The following is a 21886-nucleotide window of genomic DNA, read 5'->3' on the forward strand; positions in this document are numbered from 1 at the left end:
ATTAGCAGGGAGCTGGATCAGAAGTGGAGCAGCCCGGACTGAACTGGCACCCATATGGGGAGCTTGCACAACAGAAGGCAGCTTTACTGCTACATCACAGCAGTGGCCCCACGGTTTTTCTTCTGTAAAATAGCATAAAAATTTGCTGGTTGAATGAAACCATCCATTTTCTGGTTACTTAAAAACGAAATTAAAATGTGTCCTTGACTGAAGTTAATAATTACTATCTAAATACTCCAGTCATAACAAAGAAATGCACAAATGAGTGAACGTGTTGAACTGTTTGCCACAATTGTGAAAGATCCTGCAATACAGCCTTCCTATCACATTAAACATAAGATACAATCATCATAGCCTTGGAGATTTGGAGGAAAGATAAGGCAAGAATGCTCTCTGCAGCGGCCAGCGAAGTGGCTGAGCAAGTTAAGCTGCTGCCTGTGACCAGGGCATCCCTCCTGGGCGCTACGCCCCTAGCCGTCCAGCGTCCTCCTGCTGAGCGCCTGGGACAGCAGCAAAGGGTGGCTCGGGTGACTGGGCTCCTGCACGCTCAAGGGAGACCTAGCAGCTCCTGGCTGCTGGCTTTGGCCTGGCCCAGCCTCCAGGCCAGCAGCCATTTGGGGAGTGAACCAGCGGATGGAAGGTTACTCTGTCTTTCTGCCTCTCAAAAAAATGAAATCTTTTATTTTTTAATGCTTTATGCAAATACCAGGGCCTGACACTTTATCAGCGCCCTCAGCAGCTCTGTGTCCTGCGGGGCCAGGAATCATAATGAATATTCGCATAAATACTTCCAGAAACTCTTTTTACTTTTTAAACGGCAAGAGGCCAGGAATCACCACATCTTAGGAAACAGAGACTCAAGTCGGCGGGCTGGTCAGCGACAGGGCTGGCTCCCCTCTCCCCGCGCCGCTCACCTCAGCCGCGGGGCCGCCTCAGGCCGGCTCGGGGGCCGCGGGGACGGCGGCGGCGGCAGGTGTCTCCTCGGCAGGCGGAGCCCGGCCGCCGTCCCTTGCCCCCAGGCCCGTTAGGCGGCAGCCGCCGCAGGCCGCCCAGCCCCGAGCGCGGACGCTCGCCTAGCTGAGAAGACACCTGAGGTTTCCCCTCACGGCGGAGCGCAGCCCGGCCGCGGCCGCCGCGCGCCGCACCGAGGACCTGAGGCGCTGACGCCGGCCGCGGGAGGGGGAGCCCGCGGTGCGCCTGCGGCCGGGGGATGTGGGTTTTGTGGCTGAACTGGATGGGGGGTGTGGGAAACCAGGATCGCAGCTGGCAGGGTGGGGTGTCGACGGTGTCGCGGGGCTGACGGGGCCGCAGAGACGGCCCGGGGGACGCGGGGCTCCGGGGTCTCGCGGGTCTCGGACACCGGCGAGACCCCCCCCCTCCGACGCCCGGCATTGGATGCTCCCTGAAGCCCCGCCTCCCCGGACCCTCGCCCCCCCAAGCCCCGCCCACGGCGCCCGGCGCGCGCCCGGGGAGCGGGGAGGGGGGACCGGCCGCGGGGGGGAGGGGAGGCGCTCGTGCACGCGCCCCGCTCGCTGCGGGTGCGCGAGCAGCGCGCTCCCGCCGCCCGTGTCGCCATCTTTTTCCCCCTCCGTCCGTCTGTCTGCCGTTGGCTTTGTCCGTCTGCAGCGCCGCCCCTCGGCTCCCCGCCGCCCGCTCGGCCCGGAGCCGTCCTCCGTCCTCCGGGGCCCGGTCCTGGAGAGCTCCGGCCCAGCCGGCCCGAGCCGCGACCCGGGGCCCATTGTCCGGCGGTCCGTCTGTCCGGAGGCGGGGCCCAGGGCCCCGGAGCGCAGCGGAGCGCCGAGGCGCCGGGTAAAGACACTGCGAGCGCCGCCTGGGCGGCCGGCCTGAGGATGCGGGGCCCCGGCCCGCCCGGGGCCGCCGACAGCCGCTCCTTTTGTCTGTGTGCGGGGCGGGGGCGGGGGCGGCCGCGGCGCACCCCTCCCTCCGCGCCGGTGCCCGGGGTCCCTCCGCTGGGGTCCGGCCGGCTCGGGCGGCCGCGCGGCCAGTGACAGGCCGGGGTGGGGCTGCGGGAGGGCGCTGGGCGTGGGAGTGCGGCCGGGGCAGCGGCGCCCGCTTCGCGTCTCGCAGGACGGCTTCTAAATTTAGGAGCCAGCCGAGCCTGCGTGGTCCGAGGGCTCGTGCGGGCGCCGCGGGCCCCTCGGGCTCGGGGCCCGGCAGTCGCGAGCGTACCTGTGCGGACCGCTCGGGCCTGACCAGCGCCTTGTCCTCTGCTTTGGGCAGATACGCGCCGCTTGGATCCGGGCGAGTCGGCTGCGCTCCGTGGGAACTGCCGCAGAGCTGGAGGTGGGAGTGCGCCCTCGTCTCCTAGAGCTGGGGTCGCGCCTGGGGGCTGCAGCCCAGCCCCTGGGGGAGAGCGGCGTCGGGGCCGGAGGGGGCGAGGCCGCGGCCGAGGGCGGCACGGACAAAGCCGCCTTCCCTTGCCAGCGGAAACCCCCCGGAGCCCTGCAGCCGGCTTACCCTTCTCCATCCCCTCTGTCTCCTGGGTGGTGATGTTCGGGCAGCTGCCCGTGGACGGGGGTCGTCTTAGATGTGGCCGTGCTGAAAGTGACGCGGGACGGACGACCTTTGGGGCAGCGTGGCTGTCGCTCGGAGGAGCGGCACCGCACCCCCGAGACCTGGCTGTGGGGTCAGGAGTGCCCTTTCGGGGCTGTTTATTCCTTATTTATTTCCGAGAGTCCATAACGCCAGTCCCTGGGTGGGTGAGTTAGGGGTGTTTTGTTATTGCTCTTGCTTAGCGAGAGGGGAGGGTGTTTGCTTGTTTCCCCCCATCCCTCAGGTGTGACGTCCCATGGGGTACCACCTGGTCAGTTCCCCCTTCGGCCACTAGGAGGATCGCGAGAGGCCGTGGACACGGCCGATTTCAATATGCAGATGCTGTCTTCCGCCTGGTAGCTTTAGCCTGGAACTGCTGCACAGAGCCAGGCTCAAACCACTGGGCCTTCCTTCAGAAGGGACCTGATCGCACAGTTTCAATTTCTGATCTTGATGGAGAGAAAATGTAAACATTAGTCAAGATTCCGTTTTTTCTTTATACAACAGGGAGGTGTATTTTCAGAGTAATTGATAGTCAACTGGCATTTCATTCAGCTTCCCGCTTGGTGGTTCCAGAGACACAGAGGAAAAGATGGCGAGTGTGATACTCGTTCTCTGCTTCCATTAGTAAAATAACTGCGTGATTGGAAAGAAACAGAAACAAATCTTAGAACATACACCACTAGTATTAGCATGCAGTATACTGCTCCCTGAATCGTTAAAATGTTCTTTTACTGCATACACTGGAGTTTCTTTCTTTCTTTATTTTTAATTAAAGGTCTGAAAGAGAACTGAGCTTGATATGCAGATACGATAGAAGACTGCCTGAGAGCTGCCTCCTTTGCCACTTCCTGTGGAGGCCTGTCTTTGCCATTTGTGGTTTCTTTCTTCTTTTGGTAAGGGAAGGCAGGATCTGATTACAGGCTTGAGGTCCTTTCTAGCTACATAGAGGAGTTAGTGGGCAAAACAGGAGGTGAGTCCATTAACCAGAGTGCAAACTACATGCAGCCAGTAGTCACTTCTCATAACTCCTCTTAAGGAAATAAATGAGTTTTGCTAATTCAATGTGAGTACAATTTGAGAGGGTAGAAACTGAAAGAGAACAGAAGGCCACCCCCATCCATATTCCGTCTTTGGTAGGAAAGAGAAGCCATCTCTTTGTATTTGTTGATTCACTCCATCTTTTACAGAAAATGTCACAGCTCCTGCTACTAATCCATTGATTTGAAGTCCTCTCACAGTGCTTGCAGCTGGACAGTTTCCTTGCAGTTAACCAGGAACTTTCCGGCTCGAGTGTCTGTCCCCTCCTGTATCAGGGCGCGGACACAGTCTCTGCAACACAGGGAGCTTTGCTTTCCGTTCCTCCCGCTGGTCTCTGCTCCACAGAGGCTGGGTTAAGAAACAGCTCTGAAGTTACCAACTCTGACCCCTTCTCCAGCGCATGTGAGCAGGGTGGATTGGTGTTCCCACGGAGGTGTCGGGCTAGCACTCAGGAACATGGATGTCATCTGGCTCTTGTGAGGGCCCATCTTCAACACTGGCGCTTTGATTTGCTTCTGTACCTTGTCATCCACAGTGTCCACCACTGAGTCTTATCACCAGGTACAGGCTCTGTTTCCCATACTGCTTTAATTTATAGATGCCTAAGAGTTTTGTGACACTGCCTGTCTCACAGGGATGTGATGACTTTGCTGCCAAACAACTTCTTGGCAAAATGTCTGAGGCTCCCGTTGGTGCAGATTACAGAGCGTGTGAAATGTGAGCTGCCATTCTTTGACTTCCCTTTGCTTCTTTTACAACTCATGGGGTTATTCCTTTGAGTCTGCAGCACTTCTAACCTTGGTTAGGCTTGGTTGCCTGAATTTTGTTTCCTCTGTTTTCCTGTGACCTTGATCATGATCACTTAACAGAATGGATTCTACAACTGGATTCTGAGTGGAATTCCTTAATCCTCTGAAGGAGTCTTCTCTTTAACTTCTTGTGACATTGTATTAGAGATTTATTCATTTCTTTTGGTAGTTCAATTATTTATAACTGGTGAGTTTTGTATGCTCTGGAGCTATTTTTCAAAGTCTTTTTAATTTTGCATAATTTCTGGGGGAAATGGCATATGATGATAATATCCTTTTTATTGTAGGCTAGCACCTTGCAAAGAAATAGTAACACATGCAGTCGTGAAACTGGGAAAGGCCAGAATTCTCATATCAGAGAAACATGTCCCGTCGGAAACAGACTAATCCAAATAAAGTTCACTGTGAGTATTGGGCTTTGTCTTCTGGGACCTGGGAATGTTGAGGGTTGGAAGAGTAACTTGCACTCACACTAGTTTGTGAGGAAAAAAGACTCTTGATGGTTTAAAGTGTGTCTGGTTGCTGAAGGAGGTGTTAGAAACCTCTTAGGTGTGTGTACATTTGATTCATACTTAATATCCATATTAACAATTTTAGGAAGCCTGCTCTGTTCAAATCCTTATGCTAAATGTCAGGGCTGTAAAACAATATAAGATACACAAGACTGTAACATACATAATTTAAGTATTTGAAAATACAAGATAGTATATGCAAAGTGCCAAATAGAAGTGCTGCAGATTGTGTGTACTACGGAAAAGAAGAGAAGATAAAAGATCCCTGTGGACTGAGATAGTGAGAGAGTGACAGTAGAGGACCTAGACCATGAACCTGAACTGGGCCTTAGAGGTGAGAAAGTGGATTTGAAAAACAAAAAAAAAAAGAAGTGAGAGGGAAAGTGGAGTAGGAAAAACTGAGTGAGCAAAGATCCAGGAGGGAACTACTATGTTCAGAGGATGGAGAGACTTAAGTTTGAGACAGATGTTTCATTTGTCCAGAAGTCATAGAACATAAGGTTAGAGAGATGTTTAACTAAATTATGGAGATTATGGAGGCCTGACATTCAGGCCAAGTTCAAATGTCACTCTGTAGACTGGTGGGAGCTCCTAATGGTTTTTAAGCAGGCAGAACTGAGTGACATTTAGAATGCAGTGTTTTGCTACAATGAAGAAGTGTGTGGGAGTGAGGAAGAGACTAGAAACAGGAAGACCAGGTGTGCCTTGCAGGGTTGCCTTGCACTGTTTCACAACAGTTTCATATTTATATTTCATTACCTGGATTGTAAACTTCTGGAGGACAGAGATATTGAGTATGTATAGTTCCTCTTTACTTTAGCAGTGCTCATAGTGAGCATTCCAAAAGTACTGACTCAATCAGTGGTAGTGTTGTACAGATTTAACATGCTTTGCCATTTTCCTGTGATCCAGGGAGATGGGCGTGCTCACCCAAATAGTGATTGAAGGGACAAATAGCTCCCTTTGATTATGATGGACTGAGTAAGGACACCAGTGTTTGAACAAAATTCAGAGCTGTAACATATGAAGATTTGTTTAAAAGAAAAGAAAAAAAAAAACACAAAACCTGAAATTTGGTAAGATAAATTAGGCAAGAAGTTAAGACAGGAGAACTAAAAATTATTTAAAAACATGCGATATGTCAGGCACTATGTACTTCATCTTACTTTTTGGATAATTTCAAGAGTATGAGAGAAAATGGTTTTAATGGAAGAATTAATAGAGCTTTGACATCTAACAGATGAATGAAACTAGGGTAGCAAACTCCCATTTACAATTCATTCTTCTAAGTCATGGGTAAGTTGCCTAAAATACAACTGTTGAATGCTCTCAAGAGTGTGTTCTGGAACAGGTGCATGTCTAAGCTATTTATTGTAAAGGTGAGTGGCTTAGGAAGGATGTAGAAACAGTAAAATGCAGTGGGCCTGAATGTGAAGATTGTCAAGGGAGATAAATGAGTTTCTGTAGCATAGGCCTTCCAACACAGGGGTCAGAGAGATTGTCTTCTCATCTCTAGCTGAAGATGAGTGTTGACTGATAGAAGACACAAATGTGACCCCAAGAAGGTAGGGCAGGAAAGATACTCTTAGAGATGATGGTTTCATAAATAAGGCAATTTTAGGAGTTGAGTGTTTGCAAAAACCTCCTGTCCCAAGAGACTGGTTAGATTCGAGGAAAGCATCTGCTGTAGTGATGGCATGACTGTGGCAAGGCCAGAGAAGCCAGTAAAGGTTTGGGTGGTCTGTGTTTGCGTCACACCACATGTATCCATCAGCTGCACCTCCTCCTACCATAGCGAGGCAAAGCCAAGATGAGCTGGTGTCGGAGCTGGAAAACAGATGGACAGACAGGCCCCAGAGGAGTGGAGAGTATCACACCTTCACAGTTGCACGATGCAGTTACCAGAGCCAAGCAAGTAAACACTGTGTTGTAGTAGACTGGATGGGACTTTGCAGTGTCTTCAGTGGTGATGAGGAGGTCCTTTATTTTGGGGCTATGCATACAGAGGTTTAGCTGTACCTACACAGCAGACCCCTAAGGAGTGGCCATTTGCAGTGATGCCTCTGGCAGGGAGCAGTGAAGGCTTCTCAGCTGATGGACTAAGCAGGACTAAGGGAGCAAATGCACTGAGATTTGCTGTTTGCTGAGGACCTTGTTTTGTTTATTATTTGGGAATGAAGCTGACCCTGCCCGTTTTGAAAGATCATCTTCTTGCCCATGGCAGTAATGAGTAGAAATAGGTAATTTTAGTTTTCTGACTTCTTGATTCTCCACTCACCTTGCAGTGAAATGTATTGAATGTAATGCTCTTGTTTAAAGACTATGAAATGGACTCAGGTATAGGAGGCAGGAACGTCTACATCTGGCTTTGCACAGATGTCAAAGCCAATCAGCACTTGAGTGGAGTAATGGCAGAGCTTCATTAGATCTGCCTTCTGTGACAAGCTAGATCTTGTGGCATGAAGCTAGAAGCACTCCTGAAAGGCCGTGTTGGAATCCCACTGCTGTAGTGCAGGAGCATTTGTTAATTCCAACCTAGAAGCCAATGGGCAGGCTGCCGAGGCGTTCACTGGGTGTTCCTCAGGACTCTTTTACGTCTCAACTACTGGCACGGTTCTTTCCTCATAAACATCAGGCAGACCCTGTGTTTTGCCTGCCTCACTTCATTAGTAACTTGACGTGGAGCTTTTGGAGTAAAGCCAGAACGGTTGTTAGTTATGGAGAAGCTGCTGAGGGGCTGAAGTCTCTGATTCTCCCCGGTTTCCCTCCCTCCCCATCTCACCCACTCGAGTACAAATTTCTGTGTATAGGTTGAAAAGACAGTCCTTGCTCACCTGCCAGTGTTTGAACCAACTAAACCACTAAAAAAGGGAAAATTTGTTTTTCCTAAGACTTTTAGTCTCAGATTGCAAAATACCTAAGAGACTAAAAACCTTCAGTTTCAACTAAAAGCTTTTCATAGAGAAACATGAATAAAAGCCTTTGGAGTCCCCTCTGTTCTTAAAAAGTGTAACTTTTTTGCCTTCATTGATTCTGTTCTCATCCTCCTGAGGCGAATGGCTGTGTTCCCAACATGTGATACCACCTTGGTTAGCCGAGTGGAAACCTGAGCTCCTCCTTCCCATTACTAGCTCGTTTCTTCTGAACTTGACATCCGCTCTCTTAGGGAATATAGTTCATCTGCCTCACTTAATTTCAGTCAGCTTGAAAATTGCATTTATTTAGCTGCAACAGGGACCCCAGAAGGAGAACTGTGAAATCCGTCATTCCGGTCTTCTTCTCTATTCTCCAGACCTACTCACATGGCCTTGTTCTTATGCTGTCTGAAACATCTTAGCCAAATCTGAGACAAACAGTATTTTGATTTTCTACAAAAGCACATGAGGTAACTCCTTGTTTTTTTATTGTGAAGCCTACAAGACTCTTCTCAACCATTGACAGACAACTACTCAAAATCAAAAAGATGGTTGCCCTACATTAATTCTGAGACCAGAGGATTTTTTTTAAACCTATAACAGTCTCAAGAAAGAAACAATTCCATGTTATGAAAACAGGCAATTCAGTAACACTTCTTAATCATTACTATCTCTTTGGATTACATTATACTTGAATTAACATGACATACTTTTAGCAAGTCTCACTGCCTTTTATGAAAGGATAATTCTGGACAACTGGATTTGGAGATTAGGTAAACAGTGACTACTAGAAGATCATTTGCATATGTCCTTATGTGTTCTGCTAAAAAATTTTTTAAATGATTGTTACATATTTTGCTTTGTGGTATTGTTTAAATAGGAACATTCTTTTTAAAATTTATTTATTTGAAAGAGTTACAGAGAGAGGTAGAGCCAGAGAGAGAGAGAGAGAGAGAGAGAGAGAGGTCTTCCATTCCACTGGTTCACTCCCCAAATGACTCTAACAGCCAGAGCTGAGCTGATCTGAAGCCAGAACCCAGGAACCAGGAGCTTCTTCCAGGTCTCCAACATGGGTACAGCAGCCCAAGGAGTTGGGCCATCTTCTACTGCTTTCCCAGGCCATAGCAGAGAGCTGGATCGGAAGAGGAGCAGCCAGGACTCGAACCAGTGCCTATATGAGATGCTGGCGCTGCAGGCTGGGGCTTCAACCCACTGTGCCACAGTGCCAGCCCCTATAGGAATATTCTTAAGGAATAAAATTTACTTAAGCCTTTTTCTCCCAGTCAAGAATAGAATAAAATATAAGAGCACAGCACTTAATTCCAAACTACCAAAAAAAGGAATGACAAAATTAACTTATTCTAATTATCCTAGGCAAGACTGCTAGCAAGAATCTTAGGTAAGTTGTATTGAATAGACTCTGTTCTGTGAAGGCCTAAATATTTAGAAAATATCAATAGACAAAAATAAATTTGGGGAATAGGTTTGGCACAGCATTTGGGACACTGCTTGAAACTCCCACAACTCATGTTGTAGTCTCTGGGTTCAAGCCCTACTTTCACTTCTGATATACCTTCCTGATAATGCACACTTTGAGGGGCAACAGGTGATTGCTCAAGTGCTTGGTTCCCTGCCACCCATATAACAGATCTGCCCAGCCCTGGATGTTGGGGACATTTAGGGAGTAAACCAGCAGACAAAAGATCTGTCTATCTGTGTCTGTCTCTCTGCCTTTCAAATCAATTGAAAATGAATAGGATGGGCTGGCACTGTGGCGTAGCGGGTAAAGCCAACGCCTGCAGTGCTGGCATCCCATGTGTGTGCTGGTTTGAGTCCCAGCTGCTCTACTTCCAATCCAGCTCTCTGCTTGGCTTGGGAAAGCAGTGGAGGATGGCCCAAGTCCTTGGGCCCCTGCAACCGCGTAAGAGACCTTGAAGAGTCTCCTGGCTCCTGGCTTCGGATCGGTGCAGCTCTGGCTGTCGTGACCAATTGGGGAGTGAACCATTGGATGGAAGACCTCTCTCTCTGCCTCTCCTCTCTCTGTGTAACTCTGACTTTTGAATAAATAAATAAATCTTAAAAGAAAAAGAAAATGAAGAGGAGTGTATATATTGCAGCAGTTAAGTTGCTACTAGGGATGCCTGCATCCCACATCGGAGTGCCTGGTTCAATTTCTAACTCCTCCGCTTCCCATCCAGCTTCCTATTAATATGCACCATGGGAGGAAAGCAGGTTATGGTTCAAGTACTTAGGTCCCTGGCAACCATGTGGGAGACACAGATTGAGTTTCAGGCTCCTTGCTTTGACCTGGCCCAGCTCCAGCTGTTGCAAGCATTTGGGGAGTGAACCAGTGGATGAAAGATCTCTCTCTCCATGTCTCTGTCTCTGTGCTTTTCAAATAAAAGGAAAATTCTTAAAAAAAAAGTTAATGTTCTATATTTAATACATAAAAAAATAAATGAGTTCAAATTCATGAAAATTAAACTGAGTCACTGGCTCATTGTCAAAGGTCTTTGTCCTTTTAAGTGTCTTTCTACCAATCCAATGGTGTTTCTGTTAAGAGAAAAAGTTTATTGCTTATTCTTGGTTACATACTTAGCTGGCTTCTAGCTTGGATTCTTTAGAGACCTGAAGTGTCAGTGATGAGAATGCTCTGACCCTTGAGGATGATATTCTAGTATGTAACTTGTGCTATAGTGCCATGTCTGCCCATGGCTTCTACATGTGAAAACATGCACCTACCCAGAGGAATTCAGTAACTATTCCAGTTGGGCATGATCTTGTGGCTGCAAGGAAATTAACATGGAAAAATTAAATATTTTACTTCCACAGAGAGGGAAGAGGAAACAATCTAACACAGAATTCATTTTTTTTGCGTTCTCTAACAAGTAATTCATATCCAATGTGGTATCTTGCATATTTTTTTGAAAGATCATACCCAAAGCCCCACCTTCTTTTTTTTTTTTTTGGAAGATGGTTTCTTTCTTTTTTCTTAAGATTTATTCATTTAATTGAGAGGTAGAGTTACACAGAGGAAAGTCTTTCCTCTGCTTGTTTACTCCCCAAATGGCCACCAAAGGCTGGAGCTGAGCTGATCTGAAGGCAGGAGCCAGGAGCTTCCTCCAGGTCTCTCATGCAGGTACAGGGGCCCAAGGACTTGGGCCATCTTCCACTACTTTCCCAGGCCATAGGAGAGAGCTAGATTAGAAGAGGAGCAGCCAGGACACGAAACACTGTCCATATGGGATGCCAGTGCCACAGGTGGAGGCTTAGCCCACTGCACCACAGCGCTGGCCCTGGTATTTTGGATACTATGAAAATTGACTTAAAAGAGCTTATTTTTTCCTTTATTTGAGAGCCATATAACTGAGAGTACACTTTAATACCAACCACCTCCATTTCCACCCACCGTGTGAGTCATAATAGCTATAATGTTGGTTTCTCTAATCCAGGCTTGCTAACTCATGACATGGTATCAGAACCATCATTTTTGCTTTTGTCACATACTGGCCCTGAGAATATTATTTTGCTATTTGAATTGCATGTATCAGTTTCCCACGGTATGAAGTTAACACTAACACTTGGATCATAGCCATTCTTCTCACACAGATACAAACATTTGTTTTCAGCAAAAACACCTGGATAAACCTTTTAACTTTCTATTTACATCTTTATTAGGAATTGGTTAAAAAAATAATACACATTAGAGTTGGACAGACCTGGGTTTGAATATTTGGTTCCAACATAGAACTTAGTTTCCTCTTCAGTAAAATACAGATAGTAATATCTACCACCTAAGAGTTTTTTTACAGAATAAAGGCAAGGCAAAGACTATAATGCACTTAAATATAGAGCCTAGAAATAGCAAGTGTCAAATAGTAACTGTTATCAGTGTTCAGAATTTAACATACAGTAGATGCTCAATGAATGTTTGCTGAATGAATCACACGAAGCCTAGTTCACATCAATTCTTTCACTGCCCAGAGGACTGGTTGTGCAGGTGAACTCATCAGTTCATACCTCCCACATCATTGTATCCTGTCTGGGAACCTGAGCCTATGTACTCTCCTTTTTCTCTTCAGTAAGAAAGGGCCTGTTCTGTTGTCAGACTTTTCATCAGGGCTTTTATTATTCCCTTTTGCTGGCTGGGGAATGAGAAATGTAGTTTCCACTCTGGCTGAGATAATGGAAACCTAGAGAAACTGAACTCTTCTTCTTCTTATGGTCTGGTCTCCTGGAAATAAAAGAGCACTTAAATGTTAACTCTTCAACAACCACATGGATCCCAGACAGAGTTCATGAAATGCAAAATCAAGGACAAGTTCAGGGCCTTTGGATACTGAATACAAATAAAAAGACTACACTGAACCAAGAAGACTAGATAAATATCGCCTGCTGTAAATTAGTTAGAAGATTACTTGTTGTAAATTAGTTGTAAATCATAAAGGTCGTTCCTCAGCAGGAATTATTTCATAGATTACCTGTTCTAGTCTAATGCTAATTATGATAGTATTGGAAACTCAGGGAACAACTTCTAAAGCAAGTCTTGGGAGGAGAGTGGATGAAACACAGAATTAGAGAGAGTGCTGCCTAGAAGAATTATTGGAGACCCTTGTTTGCAGTCAGATGGACACAGGCAGGGCCATAATGTGAGCACATTTAGCTGCTCAGACTGGGTGCACTCTCTTCCTCTCTTCACTTTGCTGCTTCTTGCCTCTATCTCCCCAGTCTTGATGCAAGGTTGTACATGGAATTGAGATGCTGTAAATTTGTAAAGTATCATTGATCACCTTTTGAACGAGTCAAGTCTATGAGGATTTAAAAGAAGCAGGCTATACTTTCTAGAGCATCTGGCTTACTGCCCAGAAGAGCAGCTGTGCCCAGAAGCTGTTGGAGGCAGCAGGCTGACTCGGAGATGAATGACCCACCACGGGTACCTGCCTGTCTCCTCCTTTGAATGGTCTGACCTTCCAGCCAGCTTGCCTGGGAACATGCTGCCCAGCTGGTGGCCTGACTATTTTTCCTTGTGACCACCAGGGGATCAAGTATTTGCTGGGCTAGAAGAGCAAGCCCGCCAGGCGATGATGAAAACTGATTTTCCTGGAGACCTTGGCAGTCAGCGACAAGCTATCCAACAACTAAGAGATCAGGACTCCAGTAGCAGTGAGTTCTGCACCTTCTGGTAATGACTCAGGGCAATGGGAGAAGAATTATCAGAGTGTGTGTGCTCTGGGGATTATGCATGGGGGTTGGGAGGAAGATATAAAGAAGGAGGTATGTGAGTCCTCAGTGTCCCCAAGGGTACTCGAAGATGTGTGAGTGTGTGCTTGTCTAGAAAGAGGACAGGTTTGGCATTATGTTTTATAAATGCATAGAGTACAGCACTTGGCACAGTGCCAATCACAGATAGGTTTGTAATGGTTGTGATAGAAACACAGGAATAATTAATGCTCAAGAAGAAAAACTCCCTGTCTCCTGGTATCTACTCATATTTCTTCATAATTAATGAAACATAAGGACAGCCTTGATCAGATTTTACTTGAGGGCCCAGTTAAAATGTTTCACAAGATTTGTTTAGTGATGCAATTATGCCACACATACAGTGCTAAAGTTGAGGTCTTCCTACTCCAAGGGCCTAGTTAGATCCCTGTGGTTAAGAAAATGAAAACACAGGCCGGCGCTGTGGGTCACTAGGCTAATCCTCCGCCTGCAGCGCCGGCACACCGGGTTCTAGTCCCGGTTGGGGCGCTGGATTCTGTCCTGGTTGCTCCTCTTCCAGTCCAGCTCTCTGCTGTGGCCCAGGAAGGCAGTGGAGGATGGCCCAAGTGTTTGGGCTCTGCACCCGCATGGGAGACTGGGAGGAAGCACCTGGCTCCTGGCTTTGGATCGGAGCAGCACCTGCCATAGCGGCCGTTTTGGGGATGAAACAACGGAAGGAAGACCTTTCTCTCTGTTTCTCTCTGTCTCTCACTGTCTAACTCTGCCTGTCAAAAATTAAAAAAATAAAAGAAAATGAAAACACAGAGGCTTTTACAAGTTGAGCCTCCTGGATGATCTGTTCCCGTGACCTGCCTAAATACATACATTTTGAGACGTTTTGTTTCCTAGGAAGATTTCCATACTTTTCTGATCTCAGCTATTTGATATTGGTTATTATAGTGTCAAATAAGAGTGACATATCTGATTTTTCTCCAAATTTGAGGCTGGGGGAGAGCAAAGAGGGAAGGAGTTCTGTAACCATCTAAGAACTACAGTTTCTACCCAAATGATTAAGCAATAACAAAATAATAATTTGGCAACTAATGACTCAGGTACAGAATAGTGAACCCCTAAATTTCTAGAAAACCTATGGGAGCCACCAGTTTCAGAGTACCAGGTAAGAAGAATAGCAACATCTATAAAAGCCTAATAGGTTTCCATCATTTCTGGAAAAGATATGTCAGCCCCCTAGACAGCACATCTATTTTTCAAAAACCATTCTTGTGGAGAAATGTTTAGATTACTAATAAATTGTAAAAATGTGTTTGATATAAGATTGTCAAAGACAAAGCTTATAAGTATTCCAGTAGGGAGCTGATGGGAAAACCTGGTATAATTTAATCTTTACCTGTCCTTCATTATTGAGATGGATTCAAATGAAAGGATGCTTTGGGCTGGGGACTAAGGCATATAATACCATAGATTTTTGAGGGTCCACATCCAGTCCACCAACTGACTAGGACATCTAATACAGATCATTTGGTTATATTTTCTTATAAAGAAAGTGAATGTAATCATTTGTGCCAGGAAAAAAGTAAACATAATAGGTATTGCCCAGATACTAGTACTGAGAAATTATGCAAGAGGTCATGAAGAGAAGATAACAGCATTGTTCTCCACGAACCCTGAGTCTCAGTGCAGAGAGCCTGGTGAGACTCTCCCAACACTCCTTTCTTGCTCATAGTGGCCTGGGAGTGCAGGATGTAGGTGGGACTAGGATAGGGTTGGAGTTTGACAGCTTCTCCAGGTTTGGGGAAGATCAGAAGAGGATTCTGATCTTCAAGGTACTAGAACTTTTTTTCCTTTCAGAAAGAACTCCATTTGTTATATTGGGTTTTTTATTTTGTTTTATTTCTTTTTTTTATTTAATAATAGAGAAAAAACATCAGCCACTGGCAGATCTCCCCACAGCCACATCCTGTGCTCTATAGTCATAAGAAATTATATAAGAATTCTAAAGTGAAGAATGGCCCATTTCTTCCATTTAATGCATCTGTTATCCATAAGATAATCCAAAGGACCAACAGAAACAATGGACTTACTTAGCTTGGAATGCTGTGTTACTACAAGTGGAGTAAGAACAGAGTGAGGGGGTTACTGCTACAAACTGTCTGAGGTTGGTTGGAATTTTCCCACTGCAAAAAAACAGCCCTTTCCCTCTAAAGTTACAAAATTTTTACCCAATTCATTACTGTTAAGAAGAAAGAGGAACTTGCTGGTGCTATTATTATGGGTCTGCCTTGGGGTTTTCTGGAAAAGAACAGATTAGTAAAACAGTCATTGTGGCATCATGGAGAAAAGTAAGTAATAAGATCAGTGAGAACTGTTGGCAAGTCAAGGTAGTGTACTACAGAAGTGAGCTCGGAATGAGGTGCTTGGGGAGCTGCAATGTGAAGTGTGAGATATTTGAGGACCATATATAGGATTATTTATATGATAATATAGAGGGCCCAATAACTATTTTCCAGTGCAGGTTTAGCTCACATTTTCTCTTTAGTATGTATCTAGCATAATAAATAACAGCTGTAGCTGGTTCCCTCTTCACATGCTTTGTACCCAACTAAGAACTGATAAAATTCTATTAGGGGAGATCTGAAAATGCTTTTCATTATAGTTGCAAAGTCTAGGGTGGATAGCAGTTCAGGATATGTTTCTGCAAAAATCAGAACCAATGACCAGTTTGTGTGTTCCAGGTGACAGTGAGGGTGATGAAGAGGAGACCACACAAGATGAAGTCTCTTCCCACACATCAGAGGAAGATGGCGGGGTGGTCAAAGTCGAAAAAGAGTTAGAAAATGCAGAGCAGCCTGTTGGTGGGAACGAAGTGGTAGACCATGAGGCAAGTGACAAATGGCTCCTGAGTCTGGGAACGCCCCACCCCTCTACTCTGCCCAGATGCTTCTCGCCCATGTGTCACTGTCTTGCCTGTAATGGCCCTCAGATGAAGCACCTTCTTGTACAGCACCAGAGCCTATACCTCAGCCACAGTCCTTTTCACCGAGCTTTCCTTTTCCACCTTCCCTCACTGTAGCTCACGTACAGCTCTGCTTCCTGAAGCTGCCCACTTCTTTCCAGACATAACATTTACCTTTGCAAAATGAAGGGCTTGCTTCCCAAGGAATATTCTAGAATATGCCTACAAATTTAAATCAGTGTTACTTGAGGTGCCGTCTTCTCACTAACTTGTTTCCTGAAGATTCCTTCACTAAGCATGATAGGAGGGAAGCTAATTCTTTCTTTAAAGAACTTACTTTATGGAGATAAAATACAGCAGCTCTCCCTGGGGCAATCCTGTGACTTCATGACAGGAAGCTTTGGAAAAAATGAACATGGGGAAAGGGAAGCATTTGGAATAGCAGTTAAGACACCACTTTGGACACCCACATCCCATATTAGGGTGCCGAGGTTTGAGTCCTGGCTCCGCATCCAGTTCTAGCTTCCCACTAATGTGTACCCTGAGAGGCAGCAGGTAATTGGGTCCCTGCCCCTCCTGTGGGAGACCCAGATTGAGATCCCAATCTGGCTCAGCCCTGGCTATTGGGGGCATTTGGGGAGTGAACCAGTGGATGGGAAATCTTTCAAATAAATTTAAAAAAATAAAAAAAAAAATGAACACAGGAGCAAATTTAATTCCCTTTTAACTATTACTTTTTCCTTGGGCCCACAGTGGGAAACCTAATAATAATGTGATATCAGGTTGTGTTCCTGGTAACAGGATTCCCTGTTAAGAGACACAGGAACAGAGAAGAGACCAGTCAAGAATCTTAATGAGTTGACAATTTGTTGAATTGCAGGTCACAGAAAATTTGAGTTCTGACCCCTTGCTTGAACTCTGCCAGTGTCCCCTCTGCCAGCTGGACTGTGGGAGTCGGGAGCAGCTGATCGCTCATGTGTACCAGGTATGGCATGGGGACCTGTGAGCTCTAGTGGCCTGTTTGTAGCCCAGATCCCCAGATGTTGCTTTGGCCTCTGGCTCCTAAAGGAATCATGGGTTGTTGCTTACGTTAAGAGTCCACTCCAAACCTCAAAACATTTTAGAGAATAAGTAGGATGTATTGGGTAAATTTGTTCTGCGGTCCCAGGAAGAAAAACTAAAAATTTTTATTGTGTTTTTTTTAAACTATTTAATGAATATTTATTATTTTTAAAGATTTCGTTTATATATTTGAAATGCAGAATGACAGAGGAAGAGACAGAAAAAAAGAAAGAGACTTTCCATCTAGTGATTCACTCCCCATACTGCTGCAACAGCCAGGTCTGGACCAGGCCAAAGCCAAGAGTCAGGAACTCCATCCAGTTCTCCCACAGGGGTGGCAGTGACCTAACTACTTGGGCCATCATCTTCTGCCTTCCTAGGCATTAATGCATATTTTAAATTGTGAAATAGAAACTGCATTTGCACCATAGGCAAAGGATTACCCTACTGCAACACAGCACTGGCCCCCTCCATCCTCCTTTTTAACATTTGTTTTTATTTATTTGTTTTATTTGAGAGGCAAAAAGATAGACAAACACAAAGAGTTAGTTCCCATCTGCTGGTTCACTCCCCAAATGCCTAAGATGCCACTGGCTGGGGCAAACTGGGAGCCAAGAACTAAATCCAGGTTTCCCACGTGGGTGGCAGGAGCCCAGTTATTTGAGCCATCACTGCTGCCTCTCAGGGTCTGAATTAGAAGTTAGAGTCAGGAGCAGACCCAGGTTTTGAACCCATAGGAACTCCAATGTGGGATGCAGATGTCTTAACCACTAAGCCAAGTGCCTACCCAGGGGACTTGTTATAAAGAAAAAAAGGAGATGGCATAGTGGCATAAAGGTTAAGTGGCTGCTTGAGACAACCATATCATATATCAGAGTGCTGGTTTGAATCCTCACTTCTCTGCTTCCCATATAGTTTCCTGCTAATGCATCCTGGGAGACAGAAGATGATGGCTCTTGTCCTTGGGCCCCTGCCTCCTACATGGGAGAACTGGATGCAGTTCCAGGCCCCTGGATTCACCCTGGTCTAGTCCTGTTTGTTGCAGTCATTTGGGGATTGAATCAGCGCATGCAAGATTGATCTCTCTCTCTCTCTCTCTTTGCCACTTAAAGAAAAAACTACTTGGGGCCAGCGCGGCAGCACACTAGGTTAATCCTCCGCCTGTGGTGCTGGCATCCCATATGGGCACCGGGTTCTAGTCCCAGTTGCTCCTTTTTCATTCCAGCTCTCTGCTGTGGCCCAGGGAGGCAGTGGAGGATGGTCCAAGTGCTTGGGCCCCTGCACCTGCATGGGAGACCAGGAAGAAGCACCTGGCTCCTGGCTTCGGATCAGTGTAGCTCCAGCCATGGCGGCCATTTGGGGAGTGAACCAACAGAAGGAAGACCTTTCTCTCTGTCTCTCTCTTTCACTGTCTGTAACTCTACTTGTCAAATAAATAAATAAAAACCTTTAAAAAAAAAAAAAAGAACTACTTAACAGAAATGTTTCTGAAATACTGGTGACAGTGTATACAGGGGATCAGAATAACAGACTTCTATTCTTCTTAACCGTGACTCAATCCTAGGGGACCTGTGCCATGTGATCCATACTGACAAAGCATCAGCACACACGGCAGCCTGGATTGTACCAAAAAGGTAGTTGGTTCATGAGAATAAGTATTTTTTTTTTCTTTGACAGGCAGAGTGGATAGTAAGAGAGAGAGACAGAGAGAAAGGTCTTCCTTTTTGCCGTTGGTTCACCCTCCAATGGCCGCTGCGGCTGGTGCATCTCGCTGATCCGAAGCCAGGAGCCAGGTGCTTCTCCTGGTCTCCCATGCGGGTGCAGGGCCCAAGCACTTGGGCCATCCTCCACTGCCTTCCCGGGCCATAGCAGAGAGCTGGCCTGGAAGAGGGGCAACCGGGATAGAATCCGGCGCCCCGACCGGGACTAGAACCCGGTGTGCCAGCGCCGCAAGGCAGAGAATTAGCCTGTTAAGTCATGGCACCAGCCAAGAATAAGTATTTCTTCAAAAGACTATCTCAAAAAGATCGAGGAAAGGCAGAACATAAATACCTCTTGTATACCAGTATTCCCACCCTTCATCACTCCTGTAACATATGCTTGTGAGTGCATAGTGTAAGCCAGGAGACACAGAAGTTATCCTGAGCATGAATTCCTCCCAGGGTCTGAAAGGGCTCTGCCTCTAGACCCTCACGTGCCTTAAGCCAGCCATGTGTTCCAGAATGTGGTCAGAACTCAAGCCAATGAAGTCTGAGCAATGGTCTGAATGGCCAGGCCCACTAACACAGGAGATTGACTTTTCCAGGGGCTAACCACAGAGAATAGTTGTTAAGTCCAGCAAGTCATTTCTAATTGGGTACAGATTGTCCTGGAGGCAGTGCAAGACTGACAGATGAAGGCTCTGTTTTACAGCATACTGCGGCAGTGGTGAGTGCCAAGAGCTACATGTGTCCTGTCTGTGGCAGAGCCCTTAGCTCCCCAGGGTCATTGGGTCGCCACCTACTAATCCACTCAGAGGACCAGCGGTCTAACTGTGCTGTGTGTGGAGCCCGTTTCACCAGCCATGCCACTTTTAACAGGTTAGCTGGGCACCTAAGCCTGTTTTGCTGGGAATAAATTACAGGGTGTGCGTTCTTTTCCAAGTCAAGGGGAAGGCTAGAGATAAGATAATGCAAGGCAACTGCGTCATGATCATCTGGACACACAAGTTAAGGCTAGGAAATGTGTGTGCCTGTTCTGTTCCATATCCTCAAAGGGCAATGAATTCCCATTTCTTCTCCCTTCAGAATAGTAGTTGTAACTAGAAAGAGATATAGGGAAGTCCAACAACATTCATGAAAAAGCATGTAGAAGAGAAGTTACAGAGTGCTGAGAGGACCCTGACGTGAGGACGTTAAGTCTCCACTTTGTCCTAGGAAGACTGGTAACTCTGAATATTGTGTCCTCTTGCCATCTGTCTGGTATACAGTGCAGAGGTTTTCCTTGTATTGCAGGCAGTACCAGGAGGAGGAAGTGAGGCTGTATCTTACATGAAGGAAGCCCACACCTCCAGGAGCCTTCGTTCCAACAGCAGGGCTGCCCTGCACAGCTGTAACAGACACCCTCATTCCATGTGGAATGAAAACTTCACACTGATTTCTGATGGGCTGCTGTGGCAATTTGCTGAGTCAGTAACTCTAGGTGGGCTTTAAGAGTTGGTAAACACCCTAGCCCTGAGAGGCCTCCCAAGCATTCACACTGACCCCTAGTGGTGAACTTGGAGCAACTGATCTAGTAGAAACAGAATAGATCAGGGTTGGATACACCTGAACTTTGCTAAAAGGAAACACTAAGCATCCATCATGTTTGCTTTCCAGTGAGAAGCTTCCTGAAGTACTTAATATGGAATCCCTACCCCCAGCCCATAATGAGGGTCCCTCCAGTGCTGAGGGAAAAGACATTGCCTTTAGTCCTGCAGTGTACCCTGCTGGAATTCTGCTTGTGTGCAACAACTGTGCTGCCTACCGTAAGCTACTGGAAGCTCAGACCCCCAGTGTACGCAAGTGGGCCTTACGTCGACAGAATGAGCCTTTGGAAGTGCGGCTACAGCGGTTAGAACGCGAGCGCACGGCCAAGAAGAGCCGGCGGGACAATGAGACCCCTGAAGAGCGGGAGGTGAGGCGCATGAGGGACCGGGAGGCCAAGCGCCTGCAGCGCATGCAGGAGACAGATGAGCAGCGGGCACGCCGGCTGCAGCGGGATCGGGAGGCCATGAGGCTGAAGCGGGCTAATGAAACCCCAGAGAAGCGGCAGGCCCGGCTCATCCGAGAGCGAGAGGCCAAGCGGCTCAAGAGGAGGCTGGAGAAAATGGACATGATGTTGCGAGCTCAGTTTGGTCAAGATCCTTCGGCCATGGCAGCCTTAGCAGCTGAGATGAACTTCTTCCAACTACCCGTGAGTGGGGTGGAGTTGGACAGCCAGCTTCTGGGCAAGATGGCCTTTGAAGAGCAGAACAGCAGCTCTCTGCACTGAACCACACCCTCCTGTGTGCTCTCCCTCCCCCAGCCCCCACCCATTCTAGCCCGCAGGCGTTAGTGCTGCAGCCATTCACAAGGTCATCCTTGCTGCCAGGTGCAGGCCCGAGCTGGCTGCAGGTGGACCTGTGCACCCCTTGCATGTGGGAACAGGATGATGGGGTCAGGAGGGACCCAGCCCAGCCCAAGGCAGCTCTGGACAAGGGAGCAGGCACTCCAGAGAACTGGACTCCATAGCCCACTGCTGCAGGATGGACGTTTGGGACTGTGGGGCCCCAAGTGTGGCCCAGGAAGTTGTGAGGACAAATAAATTAATTTTATCTTTATTGGGCACTTGCTGCTTTTCCTTCCACTTCATTCTAGCAAATGCAGTGATCTAAGAGAGAGACCTGAGTGGAAGTTCTCAGGCTGTGACTTCTGATGGCCTGCCCTTTTCTGAGGGAGGGTGCTCAGGTCAGTTCCATCTGTCCAAGCAGAGGACCTTTACAAGCTAACAAGGAATAACTGACATTGAAGAAGCAATGCTGACTTTGTGAGGATCCATTCCCACAACCAAAGTGAAGATACCTGCTATCCTAAGGGTGACTAAAACCTAGCTTACCTTTTGTAGACTCACAAGAGTAGAAGCCTTTCCTCATCACTGGCATTTTCTAAGGACTATGCAAGTCCCTTAAACTAGGTTCAGGCTGCCTTCCCCAGCAAAACTGTCAGACATTTAAAATTCTATTACAGACAGCAGTCAGCTACATCAGGGGGATATGTTCATAGATATAGCTGAAATACTAAGATCTACAGCACCAAGGAGAGC

At 47.0% G+C, this 21886-nt stretch overlaps 1 protein-coding gene across 9 annotated transcripts; it reads left to right on the plus strand.

Annotated features, from left to right (window-relative positions):
* Positions 1 to 1552: 1552 nt before the first annotated feature.
* ZNF821 (zinc finger protein 821) lies at positions 1553 to 21411 on the plus strand. 9 transcript variants are annotated; one of them, XM_062176637.1, is made up of 10 exons: positions 1553 to 1809; positions 2242 to 2304; positions 3940 to 4155; positions 4229 to 4311; positions 4691 to 4807; positions 12868 to 12993; positions 15783 to 15928; positions 16884 to 16988; positions 19478 to 19644; positions 20422 to 21411. In XM_062176637.1, the coding sequence occupies exons 5-10, from the start codon at positions 4768 to 4770 to the stop codon at positions 21074 to 21076; spliced, it is 1239 nt and encodes a 412-aa protein (XP_062032621.1). In that variant the 5' UTR covers positions 1553 to 1809; positions 2242 to 2304; positions 3940 to 4155; positions 4229 to 4311; positions 4691 to 4767; the 3' UTR covers positions 21077 to 21411. The 9 variants fall into 9 exon arrangements, with proteins under 9 accessions (XP_062032621.1, XP_062032623.1, XP_062032626.1 ...); XM_062176639.1 differs by having other exon boundaries at positions 3992 to 4155; XM_062176642.1 differs by lacking the exon at positions 3940 to 4155.
* Positions 21412 to 21886: the final 475 nt, after the last annotated feature.

The sequence above is a fragment of the Lepus europaeus genome, chromosome 19, assembly GCF_033115175.1.
Source record: "Lepus europaeus isolate LE1 chromosome 19, mLepTim1.pri, whole genome shotgun sequence".
In the NCBI taxonomy this organism is placed as follows: Eukaryota; Metazoa; Chordata; class Mammalia; order Lagomorpha; family Leporidae; genus Lepus; species Lepus europaeus.

Excerpts from the sequence above, each read along its gene's own strand:
- ZNF821 (XM_062176637.1), top strand. The coding sequence starts at position 4,768 with ATGTCCCGTCGGAAACAGACTAATCCAAATAAAGTTCACT. Across the intron at positions 4,808-12,867 it reads TAATCCAAATAAAGTTCACT|GGGATCAAGTATTTGCTGGG; the intron begins GTGAGTATTGGG and ends TGTGACCACCAG. Across the intron at positions 12,994-15,782 it reads AGATCAGGACTCCAGTAGCA|GTGACAGTGAGGGTGATGAA; the intron begins GTGAGTTCTGCA and ends TGTGTGTTCCAG.